At 44.4% G+C, this 21,686-nt stretch overlaps 1 protein-coding gene across 10 annotated transcripts in view; it reads right to left on the reverse strand.

Annotated features, from left to right (window-relative positions):
• Positions 1-21,686, reverse strand: part of PPP3CB (protein phosphatase 3 catalytic subunit beta) — a 926,247-nt gene that overhangs the window by 157,944 nt on the left and 746,617 nt on the right. For 5 of the 10 annotated variants that reach the window (XM_085603652.1, XM_085603653.1, XM_085603655.1 and 2 more), the window contains 2 exons: positions 19,045-19,122; positions 14,023-14,107 (listed from right to left, as the gene is read on the reverse strand). In XM_085603652.1, the coding sequence (XP_085459778.1) occupies positions 14,023-14,107; positions 19,045-19,122 (163 nt within the window). Of the gene's footprint in view, positions 1-14,022; positions 14,108-18,083; positions 18,195-19,044; positions 19,123-21,686 lie in introns of all 10 variants that reach the window. The other 5 variants (XM_085603650.1, XM_085603649.1, XM_085603657.1 and 2 more) reach the window with 2 other exon arrangements.

Genomic DNA, 21,686 nt, shown 5'->3' on the forward strand with positions numbered 1-21,686 from the left:
GGGCACTAGGCTGACCCACACAAGTGAGGTACCATTTTTCTCGGAAGACTTTAGGGAACGCGGGGTGGGTGGAAATTTGTGGATCCACGCAGATTCCAGAACTTTCCACCAGATAAATGTGGGGAACAAGTGTTTTTTTGGCAATTGTTTAGGTTTGCAAGGGATTCTGGGTAACAGAACCTGGTGGGAGGCAGTCAAGTCACCCCATCTTAGATTCCCCTGGGTGTCTAGTTTTCAAAAATGTATAGGTTTGCTAGGTTTCCCTAGGTGCCGGCAGAGCTAGGGTTAAAAAACTACAGCTAGGCACTTTGCTAAAAAAGGGTAATTTTGCATTGTGAAAATGTGGTGTGTTCACGTTGGGTTTTGAGCCATTTCCTGTCGTGGGCACTATGCCTACCCCTACAAGTGAGGTACCATTTGTATCGGGAGACTTAGGGTAATTCAGATTTGTAAAGGAACTGTTATTACCTATTGACTTTCGATGCATTTCTGCCTTCCAAATGGAAGACATTGTGTAAAAAAGAAGTCATTCTAAAAAATGACTGATAATTCTCATGCTAGTATGAGTATTCCCAATTTCGGAAATGTGCAAATATCTACTGTTTCTAAACTCTATATTTTGTTCTCATTTCAGAAATACATAGGTGTCTTTCATACCGATTTTTCCATGTAAACATTTTTACAGAATAATTACTATATACCCGGTACATAATAAAAAACCATTGCAAGTTGCTGCTCAGTTTTTGGCTCTGGGTTCGTCGGGTTCTTGGTGAACCTACAAGTCCTATATATCCCCACAACCAGTAATGTCCAGCGGATGTAACGGTATATTGCTTTCAAGGAGCTGTCATAATTAGAAGAAGTTAGAGGTGAAAACGTTGACACAAAAGTCTTTTTTATTCAACAAATTTTCAATTTATCCTATATTTAACTTTTAGTTTCTATAAAGAAACCTTGATGGATCTACACAAATGACCCCTTGCTGAATTCAGAATTTTGTCTACTTCTCCAAAATGTATAGCTTTCCAGGATCCTTTATTGCTTTTGTACCCATTTCTACCATTAACTGGAAGGAGGTCGAAAGCACAAAAAATAGCAAAAATAGGCTATGTCCCAACTGCCAAAACTGTGTAAAAAATGTTGGGTTTCTGACAAAAGTCTGGTATCCCCTAAAAGCTGGGAAAATTGTGATTTCAGCCCCACAAACCCTTTTTTGATAACACTTGCAGGGAAAAACTCAGAAGCTTTCATTTGCAGCCCGTTTGTCCCATTTTCTCCCAAAAAACCTAAATTTTGCAGTATTTTGGCTCATTTCTGTGACCCCTCCAGGGGAATCCACAAACCCTGAGTACCTTCAGAATCCCCATGATGTTGGAAGAAAAGGACGCAAATTTGGCGTGGATACCTTATGTGGTCAAAAAGTTACAGGGGCCTCAGCGCGCACTACCCCAAATAGCCAAAAAAGGGCGTGGCACAGAAGGGGAAAAGGCCTGGCAGCGAAGGGGTTAAATGGTGTAAATCCGTTCAGTAGTTGCTGAGAAAATCAAAAAAGCAAGGTTTCGATATCTATGGCCGCGGTGGATCCGCGCACCCTCCCGATCATGAGCTTCATTCTAATTGGCTGTCAACACTACAAACCAGGAAGTGTAGGCAGCCACCTTGTGCCTCGGTAACCGAGGAACAAAAAAAGAAACGCAAAAAACAAGAAAAAGGGGCAGGGTAGAAACACCCTGACCCCCTATGCCTGCTCAGGGGGCCACACAAGGACCCCCAGGGCCCAAAAAAGCATTTTAAAAAAACAAATCGGCCGAATTCGCGCTGGGTGCGCGAATCCGGACCAGAAAATAAAATAAACGATTATTTAGCCCCCCAGGTGGGCCAAGTCCCGGGGGCATGGTGAATTAAAATTGCGGGGGGCCCAGGGGGACCCCCTCAGCCCCGGGGACCGCCAAACCCCGGGGCTTCTATTTTTTAAACAAAATATAGCAGTGTGGGGGGGGGGGGGGCTCGAGCCCCCCCACACACCCCGGGGACAGCCTCCTCACAGGGGCACTAATATTTAAATTTGGGGGTCCGTAACGGACCCCCCGAGCCCTGCGGACCACCACCTCCCCGGGGCTGTGCAGATGTTGGAAGGGGGGCCGCGCAGCCCCCCCTCTTGGAGCCTGTGATGGCCCTGGCGACCGTCACCCCCCAGGGCCGGCTCCTGCAGTGTCCCGGGGTGCCCACCCCCGGGACACTGCTGTTTGATATGACAGGGCGGGAGCCGTCATAGCAAACACTGGTTTGGATTTTGGAAGAGAGAGCAGGCAACCTGCTCTCTCTTCCAAAATCCAAACCAGATTGCTTTTCCACACAGGGAACTGCATGTCAACAGCTCCCCATGTGGAAAAGCAATGCCGGCTCCCGCAGGACACGGGGAGCAGGCAGGGAGCGTGGGGGCATTGGGGCTCCCCCCACAGTCCCCAACGAGATGCCAGGTCCCGGGGGATGGGGTCCCCGGGGCCATGAGTGGCCTGAGGAGGGGGCCACACAGCCCCCTCCAAATAAAAAAAAATAAAAAAAAAAACGCCGGCCATGCTCCGGGGTTGGGGTCCCTGGGGCCGAATATGTCCTCGGGAGGGGGGCCACGTGGCCCCCTTCCATTTTTAAAAAAAAAATGGGAAAAAAGGGGTCAGGCCCTGGGGGATGGGGTCCCCAGGACCCATAAAATAGAAAAGGAAGGGGGGGGGGCACACAGCTCCCCTTCTTAAAAGTAAAAAAAGACCGGCTTGCTGAGGCCCCGCCCCCCTCCCAGCAACACTCAGCAAACGAGCCCTGTGGCGCGTTTTAAATTGGGGAATTAATTCCCCTTCAATACTGGGGGTCCCTGGGGGCCAACAAGCCCACCAGGTACCTCCAGTAAGCGCCACAGGGCTGCATTGCAGAGATGGTCCAGGCCACGCCCCTTTTTACACCTCTCTGCAACGCAGCTCTGTGGCGCATAGTGGAGGTACCTCGTGGGCTAGTTGGACCCCAGGGACCCTCAGGATTCAAGGGGACTTTATCCCCAAGTTAAAACGTGCCATGGGGCGTGTTTACACAGTGGTGAAGGGAGGGACGGGGCCTGAGGTGACATGTGTGCAAACACGCCCTGTGGCGCGTTTTAAATTGGGGAATTAATTCCCCTTCAATCCTGTGGGCCCCTGGGGGGGCCAACAACCCCACCAGGTACCTCCAGTAAGCGCCACTGCGCTGTGTTGCAGGGAGGTGGGCCAGGCCACGTCCATTTTTACACCTCTCTGCAACGCAGCTCTGTGGCGCTTACTGGAGGTACCTGGTGGGCTAGTTGGACCCCAGGGACCCTCAGAATTCAAGGGGACTTAATCCCCCAACTTACAACGCACCACTTGAAGGGTGGTGGAGAAAGGGGGCATGGCCTTCGTCGACCTCTCACCAATCCCACTGTGTGGGGCTTACTGGAGGTAAAAGATAGGCTGGTTGGCCCCTAAAGGACCCCGAGCAGTGAAGGGGACTTCAATCCCCATCCAATAGCGTGCCAGGGACCGTGTTTATAGAGTGGTGGGCAAAGTGGGCGTGGCCTGGTACGAGTACTTGCCAGTGCTGCTGTGTGGGACTGACTGGAGGTAATAGTTTGGGAAGTTGGCCCCCAAGGATGTCCTTGGGAGCCAACTACCCCTTCTCTGACACTGCAGTGGCTCCATGAAGATAACTCCAGTAGTCTGTTCCAGCAGTCACAGTAGAAGGATATTCCTCCTCCAGTTCGAGGCACTGCTGTAATGTCCGAAGTGCAGTGAATGCACAGCTAGCACAGGACTTCTACATATTTTTCTGTGGCAGCCTCTGAATCAGGCAGTCTTTATTTTGCAGTTATGTTAAGTTTATTTCCAAAGTGCACTAACACCCATGAGGGCATCTTGATGCTGAGCAAGTGTATTTGCCTAGCCTCGCCTATGTCGCATGGATATTCATAAACCCTGGACTTTAGCTTCTTGCAATACTCAGTAAGGAGGTGGCTCTGATGTATAGGTGGTGGTTGTCCCACGCTTCAGAGTCGATGTACGAGAAGGACTGGCCTCCGGACTTAATTATGAGTAGGCCTGGGTTGTGGGTAAGTAGCAGTCTTGCGGAGCCAAGGTGTGTTTCTGGTTGATGGAAGGAGATGTGCTGGTCAGGTAGGTGGGGCCTATGTTGTGTATTGCCTTTTAATGTGTGAGTGAATTGTTTGAACTGGGAGCATTTGTGTATCGAGAGCCATTGAAGCTCTCTGAGTTAGGATATTGAGGATGAGTCTAGCTGCTGAGTTCTGGAATGTTTGCAATCTTCTGGTGAGTTTCTTAATGTTTGCAGTGTACAAGGTGCTCTGGTAATTCAGCTCGCTGGTGCTGAGGGCATGAGTGATGGTTTTTCTGGTGTTGTATGGGAGCCATTAGAAGATCTTCCTGAGCATTTTCAAGATGTGAAAGCAGGCTGCAGTGATTTGAAAGGTTATTTAAAGCTTGATGTCAATGATGATCTCAATGTTCCTGATGTGGTGGCTGGGGGTTGGTGTTGGTCCAAGGTCAGCCAGTCTCTAGGTGGAGCCCCATCATAAGGTGATTTTTTAGAAGATAACTACTGTCCCATTGTGCAGTGGTTGTTCCGAAGATAACTACTTCTGTCTAATTGGTGTTGAGCTTGAGGCAGGTGGCCTTCATTCACATGGCGACTTCGGACAAGCAGGTGTTGAACTTCTTCCTTGTGATGGGGTCTTATCTGAGCTGTGTGTCATCAGCTTAGGAGAGGATGTTGATGTCATGTGTGTAGATGACATTGGCCAAAGGGGTCACATTAGTGTTAAAGAGGGTTGGGCTGACAGACAAACTTTGAATCACTCTGCAGATGAGTTTGCGAGCTTCCGAGGAGTATGGTGTAAGGCTGACCACGTGTGTTCTATCAGTCAGGAATGAGCAGATCCATCATCGAGCGGGTCCTTAGCTACCAATTTCGTGGAGTTGTATGATGAGGATTTGCGAGGATGCTGAAGGCTGTAGAGCGAGCCAGAAGGATAACAGCTGCCATACCTTCTCTGTCCGGGATCATGCAGATATTATCTGTGCGGGCGATGAGTTCTGTTTCTGGACTGTGGTTGGGCCTGAAGCCTGAATGTGTAGTGTTGAGGAGCTTCGTGTTTATGAGGTGGTCAGTGAGGCATCTGTTGATGAGCTTCTCAAGGACCTTTGTGGGGTACGGCGGGAGGGAGATTGATCTGTAGTTGGTAAGCAAAGCTGGGTCTGCTGAGGTTTACTTGAGCAGAGGAGTGGCCATATGTGTTTCATTGTGTCTGAGAAGGTGGCTGAGTAGATGAAAGCGTGGAGTATAGAAGTAAAAGCTTCGCTGATGGGTCTGAGTCTTTTGGTGAAAGCGTGGTAGGGGATGTAGTGACCTGGGCACTAGGACCCTGCACCCCGAATGTAGGGAGGGGACAGAAACAGGACACCACTTCCTGTCAGGGAGTGGGGAGGGCATTCTGGGGAATGAGGGCACAGGGACAGACGTGTGTGTGTGGGTACAGCAACGAAGAAGAGCAATAAAGAATCATTACCGACTTACTTGTCTCCGCGTGCTTCCTTGATGACGACACGACAACTGGCGACGAAGAGGTGGGATACGAAGTCACCACCAGAAGCGTGTGCCCCTACAACGTCCGAACGGAGCCAGGAGCCCACCCTGGTCCGCCGACTGCAAGAAGCGGAAACGCAACGTCGGGAATCTAGCCCGGTCACGAAAAAACGAAACCAGGATCCTACTCTGGTCCATCGGCTCCCAAAAGGAAAACGCAACATCGGAAGCCAATCCCGATCGCATGGAGATCGGAGCCAGGAGCCCACCCTGGGCTTAGTACAGGGGACTGCAGTGACATCGGTGAGCCCACCCTGGCAGCATCAAGTACAGAAGGTGAGGAGAGAAGAAAGTGTGCACCCGGCCGTGATCACAGCTGACCGCCGACTGGAAAGACAGCCCGAGCCTCCCGAGTGTAGATTTCAAGCTGAAATCTCGTAAGAGCTTGGCGGCCATCTTGAAGTCAGGCGGGTCAGCCAATAGGAGGCAGAAGAAGGCCCGGCAGCCATTTTAAGGTCATTGGAGAGATAGCAAATCTCGTCCCACAGAAATCCTGGCGGCCATCTTAACGTCAGGCGGGAGAGCCAATAGGAGGCTGAAGAGGGCCAGGCCGCCATTTTAAGGCTAGGAAAGACTAAAAAGGAAAAAGAGTGAAAACAAAGGAAATCACAACAAATTAAGGTGCAGGAAAATACAAAATAAATATAAGAAAACGAAAAAGGGTGAAAAACAAAGGAAATCACAACAAAATAAGGTGATATACAGAAAGAAAAAGAGCAAAGGAAGTAGCTGTGTACAGAAGAAAAGAAAGGCAACACAACAAAATGACAGAAGACGCAAACGACAAGGATAGCGCAAATTCAATCTTCCGCAGACCACTACCGTTCGGCTTGTCTGAACCACAAACAGGCATTAGGTGAGAAAGGTGGATAAGACAATTCGAACGATACATGTGTGCCACATGCAAGGCATACACAGATGACCAAAACATAGACTTGTTCCTAAACTTCGTAGCTGATGAGGTTGAGGACCTGTTAATAACATTTCCCAGAGATCAAACCGCAACATATAAGGGACTGATAAAGTGTCTCACAGACAAATTTGACCCCCAAAGAAATGTAGATTTGAGAGGTACACGTTCAATGCCACGTATCAACTAGCAGAGCAGTCCCTCGATGATTTTGCAACCAGACTGCGGAAACTAGTAACATATTGCGAATTCAACAAGTTTGACAACGAACAAGCGATACGACTGAGCATCATTGAAGGCTGTCAGTCAGTGGAGTTCCGCGCGCGAATTCTGAAGGAACCGTCCTCGCTAGAGAAAATACTGACCATGGCCTGAGTGGAGGCCAGAGAAACAACACATGCAAGACAGATGGAACTGGGAAAGGCAAGAAGAGTGGAACAAGCGAACTGTGTTAACTGGAAACGTCAAGAAAAGAGACAATAGACCGCCACAGAGAAAAAAGCTAGAAAGAACGTGCTATCGGTGCGTACTTGAGTTTCCGCATGCCGGTGCATGGGCCACAAACGCAGGAAATGCAACAGAAAAAAACATTTCGCAAGCGCCTGCATGAGTGGACAATTCAAAAGTGAGCGAGGGAGACCAGCAAGACCACGGACAGTGACAAGTGGCTATGCAAGGCACATAGAAACACAGAATCGCAGTTTCTCAACAGAATCGGATGAACCAAACACGCCAGAGGCTGCGGAACGAATGTATCTGATGTCAAATGCCCCAACGAAAGATCGCACGCCAGAACACATTCATCTCGTAGAAAAACACCAGATAAAGAAAACAGCGACAGTGAACATTGAGGTAGTAAGTCACAGCACAATCTTCGTAGTGGAGCTACATGCAACCTCATGTGCTTGTCAGAATATGAGAAGATGAGGGTGAAGCCGCCACTATAACCGTCCACTGTTGATGTATTCACCTGGGGTTCGAGAAAAGCAGTGGTTAACATTGGGAAGTTCACAGAGACACTAACTTACAAAGAAAGGTCGGTCAAAGAGGAAATACATGTACTACGAGACCTTCTAGCACCCTGTCTGCTAAGCAACATCACCGCACAGGTGATGGGTCTCCTAGCAATGACCTAGAACATGTCAGAAAGACAGAGCATTCTGAGGGAACATCCGGCCATACTACAAGGGCAGGGCAAAACTAAAATAAAAGCAAATAACACTATCAATGAAGCGATCAAACCTGTTGCCTAGCATCACCGAAGAGTGCCCATACATCTGCAACCACAGGTGGAAGAAGAAATACAAAGCCTGCTGGCACAGGATATCATAAAGCCAGCTGAAGGACCGACCACCTGGGTATCTCCAATAGTAGCAGTACCAAAGAACACCACCTCAAAGATTTGCATATGCATTGACATGAGAGTACCAAACACGGCAATCGAGAGGGAAAGGCACCCTGGACCTCACCTCAATGACATGATCAGCTGTCTCACTGGCGCATGCAGATTTTCAAAGCTAGACCTGTGCAAAGGATACCATGAACTGGAGCTTGATCGACAATCACGGTACATCACTGCCTTCTTCACTCACATGGGACTTTTTTGTTACAAGCGAATCAGCTTTGGAATATCATCAGCAGCAGAGATATTTCAAAAGATCATAAGGCAAGTAATAAGGCTGGTGAAGAACAGTTTGAATTACAATGATGACATCCTGGTGTTCAGCCGTTCAGATGAGGAGCACGACAAGGCCCTACGAGAGGTCTGCAACCAGTTGGAACAAGCAGGCCTAACATTAATGAAGACAAGTGCAAACTGGGGAGATTTATTTATTTTGAAAGTTTTATATAGCGTGAACATGACCACCGAGAGTATCAGAGCACATTACAGTTTATGCATCAAGAAGAGTACAAGCAAACAGAACAGAATCAACAAAAATGACAAATTCACAGTCTAAAAATGTCCGAACATTATCGTGAGCCAAGCAGCTCAGCCACAAATCAACGCCTTTGGCCCCAGAATCAGATGGAGAGGCCAGACTGAGGCAAAACTTTGACTTCTTTTTTTAAGAGGACCGAGGAAGGGTTCACCCTGACTTCGGGGGGAAGGGAGTTCCAGATCCTGAGAAGGCTTGGTTGTAAGTCTTTTTTTTCTTGAATTTTTGTGGTTTGAGCAAAAGGGTGCTGGCGTTTCTGGAGGCTCTCGAACCACATGAGAGCTCCAGTTTCTATGCGAGGTACAGCGGGGTCTCGAAGTGGATGGCTTTGTATGCCATGCATGCAAATTTTAACTGTATCCTAGCTTCATATGAAAGCCAGTTCAGGGCCAGCAAGTCCGGAGATATATGGTTGTTTTTCTTTGTGCCTGTTATGAGCCTATCAGCAGAATTGAGGGCAACCCTAAGAGGAGCCGTCTTTACTCTGGGCAAGCCGCAAGGCGTTGTGCTACCATAGACCAGCTTTGAGATCACTAATGCTTGCACAGCAACCTTTAGGTCATGAGCAGGGAGATAGGGTTTGAGTTTCCCTGGATACTGAGTTGGTAGTTTGCTCCTTTGGTAAGGGAGCTGATGTGCTTCTGCATGTTCAGACTTTGATCTAATATGATACCCAGAGAGGGTGCCGAATCAACTAGGAGAGGTCTGCAGTTTAGAGCAGTAAGCTGATTCAACCATTGTTCATGACCGGAGAAGGTTTGTGGGGTGAGATTAGGAGGAATTCTGTTTTTAGAGCATTTAGTTTCAGGTGGTTACGTGTCAGCCAGCTTTGTGTTTCCAGCAGGATTGGATTAAGAGATTGAATGTCCTCGGGGGAGGCAATCTTCAGGTATAGTTGGGTATCATCCGCATACATGTGATAGTGAATGCTGGATGATTTCAGAATTTCTGTCAGAGGCTCCATTAACAGGTTAAAGAGCGTGGGAGACAGTGCTGAGCCTTGGGTAACCCCCAGATTGACTGGTGCAGGATGGGAAAGGGATTGGTTCACACCTTGAAGCTTTGGGATCTATTCTGAAGGAACTAAGAGAACCAGGCCCAGACAGCCCCATCCTGTGTTTCAGGAGGTCAATTAGGTTATCATGTTTGACAGTATCGAATGCTGACGAGAGGTGAAGGATCAATAGGCACGACTCATTATGGTCTAACATTCTTAGCGCATCATCGACAATGTGCGTTAGTGCAGACTCTGTACTATGGCTCTGGCAGGAACCAGATTGGCATTGGTCTAGGAGTTGAAAATGTTCAATGTGGTAACAAAGTTGGGTGAGCACACATTTCTCCAAGAGCTTTGCCAAGGTGGGGATGTTAGAGATTGGGCGAAAGTTATGAAGGTCCGTGGGATCAGCGGATGGTTTCTTTAGAAACGGGGTCACTTGACCAGATTTTAGGCACTCTAGAATAGCACCTTGCCGAAGTGATGCATTGCGATCGTAGTCCGAAGTGCTAGTAACTTCCGGGAAAAGGTTCGATGGCAAAGAAGAGAACTAGTATTCTTTGGACACATCTTTTAAAAAAAAGGAATGAGGCCGGACCCCAGCAAAGTGGAGACACTAGAAAAAGCAAGACCTCCAACAGAAGTAGCGGAAGTGAGGTCATTTCTTGGTTTAGCGAGCTACTGTGTTCGCTACATAAAAGACTTTGCCACAGTGAGCACACCACTTCGAGACCTAACAGGGTCAGAAATTTCTCTGGACACAGGAATGTAGTAGGGCATTTGAGGCCATCAGACACACAGTAATGGCTGTAGATCATCTTGCTTATTTTGACCCATCACTATGCACTGAGCTGACTGTGGACGCCAGCCCGGTAGGTTTAGGAGCAATCCTAGCACAACACATACCTGGAATAGACTAGCCCGGGCAAAATATCGCATATGCAGGCAAGAGTTTGTCTGACGTTGAAAGGGCATACTCCCAGCCAGAGAAGGAAAGTCTAGCAGTGGTATGGGCGTGTGAGCACTACCACATGTTCATCTATGGAAAACCATTCACCATTCTAACAGACACTCAGGCCTTAGTGACAATATATGGAAACACGAACGCAAAGATACCGCCACGCATTGAAAGATGGGGAATAAGACTGATGGATTATGATTTCAAGATCGTGCACAAGCCGGGAAAGGAACACAACCCAGCTGACTACATGTCACGACATCCCCTACCGCAGGCACCAGAGAACACATCAATGGCAGAAGAATACCTCAATTTTGTGTTAAGGCCGAACACTCCTGCACCAAAAACAATTGCAGAGCTGGAACAAGAGACAGCGAGGGATGTCACAATGCAAGCAGTCAAAATGACAACACGACAGCAAAGATGGAGATACATAAACACCAACAGAATCATTTGAGAAGGAGTAAACAGGGAAGAAATGTTGGCATTCAATAACATACATGAGGAACTTTAGGAAACAGAAAAAGGAATAATACTACGTGGAAAAAGGATAGTAATGCCAAATGCATTACGGCGGCAGACTGTAAACCTGGCACACAAGTCCCACAGAGGCATGGTAGCACAAGGGCAACTACTTGCTAGTGGTCATTGATGAATACTCCAGATTTCTCATAGTACGACACGTCTCTTCAACACCAGCTACCGCAACATTGCCGATACTTGATGACATATTTGCAGCCTGGGGCTCCCCACAAACAGTAAAGACAGACAATGCTCCTCCTTTCTCAGGAGAGGAGTTTCGCAAGTTCATGGACTAACAAGGCATTCACCACCGGAAAATAACGCCCCTATGGCCACAAGCAAACGGTATGGTGGAAAGGTTCATGGGGAATATAAAGAAAGCAGTCCAAAGAGAAAAACTGGTGCAGATCTCTATCGGACAGGTACTCTGTCAAATACTAAGAGACTACTGAAACACTCCTCACAGCTCCACGGGACGATGTCCAGCAGAACTGGTGCTAGGAAGGTCAAGCAGGACAAGATTGCCCCAACTAGAAGCAAAAGCGCCACCAGATCACAACAGCATTGCAGCAAGAGATCAGGAAGTGAAAAACAAGATTAAAGTATATGCTGACGCCAGGAGGCATGCCACTTCAGTGCACCTGAAGCAAGGGGACTCTGGGTTGGTGCGCCAACGGCAATCAAGAAAATCAGACAGTCCATTCTCAGAGGAATCTCTGACAATAATAAATGTCAAGGGGCCAATGATAACAGCTGCATCGGACCCCTACTGGATCACCAGAAATAGTTCTCACTTCAAAGAACTAAAGACACTTGATGAGGACAAAGGAGATACTGCATCTAATAACAATGAAACACATGGAAAATAGGAAGTTATGGACAGCAAGGGAAGAAAGGCACACAATACTGAGAGACAAGAAGAGGTACCACGCTAGGAAACGGAAGGATCATGTCCAAGAAGAGTGAGTAAAAGGCCAAAGAGACTGATTGAGGCAATGTAATGATGGGGATCAGGAACACCATTGTTTTCTCTCTCTCTCTCTCTCTCTCTCTCTGTCCGTCGTTTTCTTTCCACAGAGGGGGGAGATGTAGTGACTGGGGCAGAGGGCACTAGGACCCTGCACCCCTAATGTAGGGATGGGACAGAAACCGGACACCACTTCCGGTCAGGTAGTGGGGAGGGCATTCTGGGGAACGAGAGCACAGGGACAGTCGTGTGTGGGCACAGCAACGAAGAAGAGCAATAATGAATCATTATCAACTTACCTGTCTCTGCGTGCTTCCTTGGTGACGACACGACTGAGGTCAGGTCGGACGAGGCTCAGGAATTGATGCAATTAATTATAGCAGGGGTCTCATTCACAGTGATAGAGGACCATGTGATCAAGGTTAGTTCTTCGACTGAAATAAGGACACAAGTAGTGAGGGTGACGGGCTCTGGTTGAAGCTCGAAGTTGTAGCATACACATGTGACCTAGTTGCAGAAGAACACACAGAGCTTGCTGCAGAGGTCTTGTGAGGGATAAGGTTACTGGAGGTTGCTTCAGGCACAATGAACTCTTTAACGATGGTGAAAAGGTCTTTGCTACTGCAGTTAACAATGGAAAGTAGCTCTTGTCCTTGGGAAGTGAAGCAGATCAAGCTAGAATAAAGTGGGGGCATTCAAATCCACTTTTATACAGTGTTTGAGACAGGGGACGGGGTTTCACTGTCTATGTGTATAAACTAATTTGGCCTGACGTCTTTTCATAATTTGTTTTTCTCTGCACCGCAGGCAGGTACTTTGTTGCAAGGTGATGGCTGCTGAAAAACAGGTAGTAATGATGCTGGCCCTACGCGTGAGTACTCAACAATATGAGCACAAGAGTGGAGCTCTGCATCAGGCTTTGATCAGCCTTCCAGAGTGGGCTTTTTGGAAAAAACACAAATGACTAAGGCTGTCCCAGGAAAATGTTCTTTCATTACCAACTGTCTTTGCTGACTCCACCCCTCAACCCTCATTATGTTCACCATTTATAAATGGTAGTGCACAGAAAGGACTAATCACAAATCCCTTGCTGAAAAGGTTACTAAGCATCTCTAAAGCACTCCTGTTTCCATCCCTCTACTCTGAGTCGGCAGTTGCGCCCTGCTCCTCAGGAATGCAAGCAATACACTTCCACTGTCTGGGGCAGTTTCACAACTTCCATCTTGTGCCATGTCAGACCAAGGCGAATCACTTGGTAACAGCATATATAAACGCTTTCAAACAATATGGAGTCCTGATACCATATACATGTAAATATATTCGACTTTCACACAGAGATGTCAGCACAGGGTCTGGTCATGACACACAAGCATACCTTTACTCAAGTTGGCCTGTGGGGATTGCGCCTATCTTTGAGCCAGGTAAAGAGGCCTGATGAGCTACTCATCACTAATAAATGCTAGGCTGCCATCATTTCTCTCAACTTACTTACCTACAGACACAAACAATAATCTCAAGCCCAGCCAAGGGTTCGCTTTTGGTTCCCCTCCATGACCTCAAAGAAAGAATGTGGGGCTAAATGTGAATTTCAGGCCTGGGTTTGCAGTGTGCACCATGATTGTGTGTGTGTGAATGCCAAATTAGAGTCAGGATACCAGATTGACTTGCTGTTGGGTGACTCAGAACTGGAGCACATGTTTTCTGCTATGCTGGGGGACATTCGAATCCCAACACAGCTGTTTACAGATTCACATACTTTGATAAAGGGTTTGATAACGTTACAATATCAGTATAATAAATACACTGAGAATTGAGTGCGCATTACATTTTAGAATATGCAAAATTACTTTCTATTACAAAATTGGGAGCTCCAACAGTCATGTACTGTTTCTTGAAGTACAAAGCCATAGAGCTCGGAGTATCCGTTGTTTGTAAACAATTTTAGCATTTTATTACTACTTTAAAGAGATAACATTCATGGTTTTATTAAACAGGCAATACCTTTGAAAAAACACAACATGGAGAACTGCATAACCATCAACCATAAAGGAGCACAAATGTTATGATTACCTCAGGACAGAGAATACTCTTGCCATCTTGCCAATTGCACGAATTTTGTTTCTGATTATTTCTTTTCGTGCTGCAGCTGTACCTACTTTAAATGGAAAAAAAATCTCAATCACAGGAATAACCCTTTTACAAATGTAGTAGTTTTCACCTTTTATTATGCCACACACACTAATATCAAGATTTGGATTTTACCAACTATGGGCCACATGTAACAACCAATTTTACATTCTCATCAAACCATATTTTTCAATTCCGTAACTTGTTACTGAATTGCAAAATGGGTTTGCAATTTGGTATTTGGAAGGGGCGTGTTTATGGTGTCCCTTCCAAATAACGAATCCTAATGGTATGTATGAATGTTTTGTGACCGTGAATGCGGTTGTAAAACATTCGCATTTTACCACCTACTTTAAGTAGGTGGTAACAATTTGCGAATGGGAAGGGGTTCCCAAGGGACTCCTTCCCTCTTTAGGAAAGGTTGTTAAAACGTTTTCGTTTTTTTATGAGCAGGCAGTGGTCCCATAGACCACTGCCTGCTCTTAAAAACTGAAAAGAAAACTTTTTTTTTTTTTTTTAATTAATCGCAACCTATTTTCCTTCAAGGAAAACAAGCTGCATTGTTAAAAAAAAGGGTTGCTTTATTTAAAAGCAATCACAGACATGGTGGTCTGCTGACCCTAGCAGGCCCCTAGCCCCATGTTTTTAGCAATTCATACGGGGTCACAAATTGCGATCTGCCTCAATAATATTAATGAGGTAGGTCGATTTGCGACCCACTAGGAATCGGTATGTGAAACTCATGGAGTTTTCTACATTGGAAATTGCGATTACCTAATAGCGATTCTCAGAAAATAGCAATTAGGTAATCGCAATTTCCACATTTGATAGATGTGGCCCTATATAACTCAACGGCCAGAGCGGACAATACATTTATTAGACCCTCATTTCCATATAATCCAACCTCCCTATGGGAAAACCTTGAAAATACATTTTACTCTGCAGACCTTGTAGACCATTCATGACAAACCATGCCTGCGTGAGGACTTTATTCTGATGTGATTATACTGTAAATATAGCCCTTTTTCACAAACTGCTTATACAGTGGAACATTGACATTTCATAAACTGCTAACACTGTAAAACTCTACAAGTGTGAGGCAGCTTAAGCCTAATATGATTAAAAGGATCCCAAAGCGTGCCATGTTGGACTATTCTACTTTGAGTCTATGAAGTGACCGACATATCCCTGCTTTGTTGAACTTTTGGGAAATCTTTACCTTATTCTTCGGTGCGGTGAAGTAGAAATAGTTTTCAAAGCTCAATATGCGTTTGTTCCTTGAAGTCAAAAGTTGTACAGATTCATTATTTGTATGTTGAGCCCCAAAAGGTGACTTAACCTCGAAACAATCCAAACGTAAGTGACAATAAATAATATGCATCATAAACAACCTGAGTTATCAGGTTAAAGAACCTAGCTTGAAGAAATGAGGTGTCAGAAATCTATTAAGTTCTGAGGAGATTCACCAGAAAAAGAAAGAAAAGAATTATTTCTTTCTTGAGTCCCCTCACTCACCAGGGTTTCCCCACGGTGACATGCTTCATCATTGGGGTCCTCTCAGTCCTCTACGGGCTGAGGCGTGCTGCGACTTGCGAATTACCTAGGTACACCTATCTCATTATAGCTAGGGCTTTTAGCATATTACCCCGTTTTTAATCCTATTAGCTAGGAGCAAGAATAAAATTATTTGGCCGACTAGCTAATTATTTTAAATATTCACTACACCCCACTCCACTACACTTTTTCTGCACTACACATAATTTGTATTTTTAGTGCTCCTACGTAATTCGCAAGTCGCAGTACGCCTCAGCCCGTAGAGGACTGAGAGGACCCTAATGATGAAGCATGTCACCGTGGGGAAACCCTGGTGAGTGAGGGGACTCAAGAAAGAAATAATCCTTTTCTTTCTTTTTCTGGTGAATCTCAGAACTTAATAGATTTCTGACACCTCATTTCTTCAAGCTAGGTTCTTTTACCTGATAACTCAGGTTGTTTATGATGTATGTACCTTTGGAGGGTGAACCTAGTCTTTAACCTCTTTTTCCCCCAATATTTTGATAAATAAATAATATGCAACAGATTTTTTCAGACAAGGGTATATCTGTTTTTCTAAGAGGTACACACTTTTAATCTAAACAAAAATGCAAAAGGGTACAATCAGAAACTATAAAACACCATGATTGAGGGTACATGAAGGATCCTACAAATCAATGATGTGAACATCTATTCCAAAGAATCCAGAATAAGGAAATTAATCTAGAACAATAGAAAATAATTCCTCAATAGCCAAACGTGCTGGGGAAGTAGATGTAGTAGTCAACGTTTCGGTCTGTTGTGGCAGTATCGTCCGTTAGACCATCTTCAGGACAGACAGTAAATTGTTAGACACACTTAGCTCATGTTCGCTGATCAAGTCGAATCAGCTCAATCAAGTATAAAGAAGGAAGACCTTATGAATAGGCTCCTAGATTATACGGGTGGTAAATAACAAGCCCAACGAAATCCGACCGCAAGTCTGTGAATTATTTCTGAGTTATTTACAAAGAGATGTGGTGAACCTCATCCACACTCCCGAAAAGCGAGAGATCAATTATTCCTTCTCTCAGCTACGCACCGCACACTGGTCGGATTTCTTTTTTAACAATTTACTGTCTGTCCTGAAGATGGTCTGACGGACGATACTGCCACAATAGACCGAAACGTTGACTACTACATCTACTTCCCCAGCACTTTTGCCTATTGAGGAATTGATTTTAATTGTTCTATATTCATTTCCTTATTCTGGATTCTTTGAAATAGATGTTCACATCATTGATTCGTAGGCTTCTTCATGTACCCTCGATCATGGTGTTTTATTGTTTTTGATTGTAACCTTTTGCATTTTTGTTTAGATTAAAAGTGTGTACCTCTGAGAAAAACATATACCCTTGTCTGAAAAAATCTGTTGCATATTATTTATTGTCACTTAAGTTTGGATTGTTTCAAGGTTTGTCACCTTTTGGGGCTCAACATATAAATAATGAATCTGTACAACTTTTGACTGAGATTAATTAATGAAATCCCTTGTAGGCACCCTTACCTATCAATAGTTTATTTGCCCAAGCCTCCAAGGGTATTTTGGGTTTCCCACTGTTGTGTTACTTTACTTTGTTCATTGAAGGCAATTCTGCAGATGCCAAACTGTCTACCAACAAATCAGTGCACCGAAACACAACACTAAAGACGCAACTTAGAAAGAAAAGTGACACAAATGAAAGCAAAGTTTGCGTATATAGATCGTGCCTCTACCACTGAGGGGAAACACTGGAATAGTCCTACCACTGATACAAATTAATTCTGTATTACCTTTTCCAAATTAGCTCTGTTAATTACATACGACTCTTAAGGTTTCATTTGAAAGCGTGTAGTTCTAACCTCAAAAACTCCTATCTTTTTTAATTCGCAAGAGTTATTCGTACATAAGTGAAAGAAAAACCTTCATGATAATTTCTATACTTACAAACACCACTCACAAAAAGAGCCGTAATAAAAATACACTGTTTTTAAAAGCAAATAGGAAAAAACATGTAAAACGAAAAAATGCAACTATTTTAATAAATCATAATCCCTGTCCACATATTTGTTAACAATTATACACTTTACATGCACACTTATCAAAGACATATATACACGAAGAAACACAAAAGCACAGAGACAAGACAAACAAATGAAAGGTCAACAGCCATGCAAGTTCAGATAGGCAAAATGTTAGCAACAGATATAAGGATGAAAATCTATGAAAATGAAGGGAAAAGTTGAGAAAATTATCATGCACAGAAAGACAGATGTCTGGAATATGACTTCGGATGACTGTACAACTTTTTATGTTTTGGAGGAAATAGCAATCAAACGGGTGTAATAAAATGAACGATTACAAAGTAAATTACTTATCACATTCTGTAAATCGTGTTACAGTAGTTTTTGAAGTCATATTTCAAAACAAAGTAGCTCTGTCTGGTCTGTACCTTTTTTATTGCCATATATGAGTCGCTCTTCAGATGGAGAATCCAGATAAAGAAGAAGTGAATGATGGAGAAAAAGGTGAGCGAGACAAATAAAAAGCAGAGATATTTTTCCTGCCAGTGGTAATAGAAAATGAATGCAGAAAAGAAAAAAATGAATAATGTACAGCAGCCAAACAACTGAAAAATGCATTAGTTGAGAAAATTAGTGGACACACAAAATGCCATCAAGTTGTTGCCAAAAATAATCTTCTCAGGTTTGTCTGTCTAAACCATTACAGTTTATAAATAAACGAACAAATAAAAAGTAATCACTTTACCTTAATTAAACCAGTCTGATAAAAAATTGACAATACAAAATATGTAAACGCACATACTTAAGCTTTTAAAAATGACCACTAATTGCATGAAGATGCAAGCATGTAGCATGAATGAAAAATTATCACCGCTTGCATAACTTGTACATGATATTTGGGAAATTAAACCTGTATTTACATCTTCCTGGGATTATACCTCGGTATATGTTAAATGCCTGAGCATTAGATACATATAATTTTTATATAAAGTCATGTTGTGTTAACATCAATACCCAAGTGTAGCAGGCCTACAGTACATTTCAAAAGTACATAATACATGGTAAATAAACAAGAAATGCTGCAAGGCCTTAAAATAATTGTAGTGCAGCGGACAAACCAAAGTTACAAAATAAATGAATGGCGGTTTTGAAATAAATTGAACAGATTATGTACAAGTGTAGCAAACATGTTTTAGAGTTTTATGGTAATGTAATTCATTTGCCATGATTGGCTTGTATTTTAAAACTAAACAGTGCAAATAAATCATTCACAAGACAGACGGCTTTAATGAAAAATAATAATCTCAACAAATATATGCAATCCTGTGGAGCAAAGATTTACTGCATATGCTGAGATAAAAGTTACTACAAGCTTGAAAATAGTCCTACCGTCAAACTGTTCTTCTCCCTCAGTCATGAGTTCATCATCTGAGCAAATACTGAGCACATTCACCAGCATTTCCGTCACTGTAGCAAAATAAAAAAAATAGAAATTGCTTGACAAAAAATAGACAATGCCAGGCAGCTTTTTTAGCTGAATTGCAAGCACTTTTAAGAATTATTAGGCCAATTAGTTGTTATAATCAATAGGTGTCACTTTATTTTGCAGTGTGCTGAACAAATAAACTTCTTTCAATGTACATCGTCTTGAAAATGGAACTCGTTACCCTCATCATCACACCTCTAAAATAAAACTTGATTAGTCCATTGGCATCAGCAGTCAGAGCCATATTACGGCTCAGAATGACTTGTATTCGCCCGGTGGGCTGATGCCCATAGTAACGTGTTTAAAGGCACAAGACTGCCCCTCGGGCCTCTGACACTGTCCCCCACTCTCGGAGGTTGATTACGTACACATCGCAAGACTTCAAAAAAGAAGAGGAGAGGGATGAGAAAGGTAAAGAGAAAGTGATCAGAGAGGATGGAAGGCGAGAGAATAGATGGATGGATGGAAACTAAGAAAGAGCATGAGACGACGAAGAAAATGCGGTGGGTTTGAGCATTTTGACCACAGCTGCTTTTTGTTCCCTGATATGGCTGTGACTAGACTTGAGTAAAATGGAGAAGAGTGGACCAAACCAAAGACAATCTCAAGCTTGAAAAACATCTTTAAGGAGTTCTACAAGAAGCCCCTGTTCCAGCAACCTTGGAACTGATAGGGCAAGACTCTTAAAAAAAAATATTTAACTGCAAAATATAGACTAATTGCGCAACAATTACAGATGTCACTAGCATCCAAACATCTGGAAATGGATTTGCACTGAATATAACAACCATTTGAATAGGTAAAGCTTTTTGATTATTTTTCAGTGTAGTTCTAGACTGCATCATATCATGTACTTCAGCATATTTTATCTCCGATGGGCATGTTATTCGACCTGCAAGGGGCGTCTAACGTTAGAGCTTGCCTTTGGTGATACCTGGTAATATCCGTTTACACCCTCAGAATAGAGGAAAGCATTGCCCAGTTTCCTTGCCTCTGCTATCATGCCAGATGTAATGAAGTACCTAATATCAAAGTCTTGTGATTACTTGTGGCAATAGGAACAGGGTGCAACATGTGTGTTGAGTTTATAAGGTCTTATTTTCTTGTTTTCCTTGGGGAAACTACCAAATCTACTCCCACTGGACCCCAGAAGCAATGCGAACCTCGCCATTCCACTGCCTAAGCTGCCCGCAGAGATGGTGTCATTACATTAGGTTGAGGAGTTGAGCAGATTACACTCGAGGCTTGTGATGGAGCAAGGTTTCGTATAAAAGAAACTTGCTCGTATGCAATCCTTTCAAATAACCTGTAACATTGTAACCAACCTGTTCGTGAATACTAATTTTGCACCAACATTCTACATATTGTATCCATGGGACGCTTTCCTATGTGACTCACGAATGAAATAACCTGAGTGTCCTAAAATGGCCGACAAAAACGCGGGAACTCTTCTGCGCATGCGTCTACTACATCTACGTAGTATGACGTCTTCTGTCGCTTGGGGGGAAATCTTTGCAGCTGCGCAATAGCTTTTAATATGGCTGCTTTAAAGTAATGCACTAACGCACAAGATTTATTAAGTAAATGGGGTTAGAGTAGAAGTAAGTAGTATTCAGTGAATTCATTTAAGTTTGTATTCTAACGTGTTGTTCTTTGACTTTATTAATAGTTCATATTTGGCCCTTGGAGGGAGACCGCCAGGGCCGGACTGGGAACCAAAACCGGCCCTGGCAAAGTGCTCGGCCGGGGCTTGGGGGTGCCGCCGAGCTCTTCGCTAGGGCCGGTTTTCGGCCGATTTTGTTACAGGGCCGGCACCCACCCGTGCGACGCACCGGGGGATTGCCCGGTGCCCGCTACGGCCAGTCCGGCCCTGGTGACCGTGTCTCTGTTTCCTTGTGGCTTCTACGCATGCGCAAACGTCTGCTTGTCCTAAACAACTGAAGTTATTGACTGGCTGCCAAACCCTAAGCCCAGCAAGGACATGGGAAGAACAACTCTTGACCCTACGAGAGGAAGACGACGCAACATTGTATTACAGACTTATCGATCCACATATGAAATGCTTGTGGGAATAAAGCTTGTGGGTATTAAAATTAAGGGGCAGGGAGCTAAACAACAGACTAAAGAAAAATACTACACTTAGTATGGTGTGATGTCCTCACCCCACTGTTTGGCCCAATCAAATTGCGGCTGAACATGGAATTGAAACATTTGGGGGTGGATCATACATTTGAATTGGTATAACAGAGGTAAGTTCTAGATAGTTAAACACACTTGATGCTGAGATGCTGATGCTATGCTGAGATGCTGCCCGATTTTGCTGCAATCTGACTGAAGAATCCAACACTAGGGAAATTCGCGGAACAACCGAGGAGGCACATCTAGGAAGGGGTCCTGACGAGCCAGAGCCGGAGAGAGTAGCACCAGAGAGGGGTGTAACACTGGCGTTGCACTAGAAGAGGTCACCTTACCTGTCCTGAATCTTTGACATTCTGATTGTCGGGGTCCTCACACCATTCTAGGTAAATATAACTGTAGGGTTAAT

Source organism: Triturus cristatus, chromosome 1_2 (genome assembly GCF_964204655.1).
Source record: "Triturus cristatus chromosome 1_2, aTriCri1.1, whole genome shotgun sequence".
Taxonomy (NCBI): domain Eukaryota; kingdom Metazoa; phylum Chordata; class Amphibia; order Caudata; family Salamandridae; genus Triturus; species Triturus cristatus.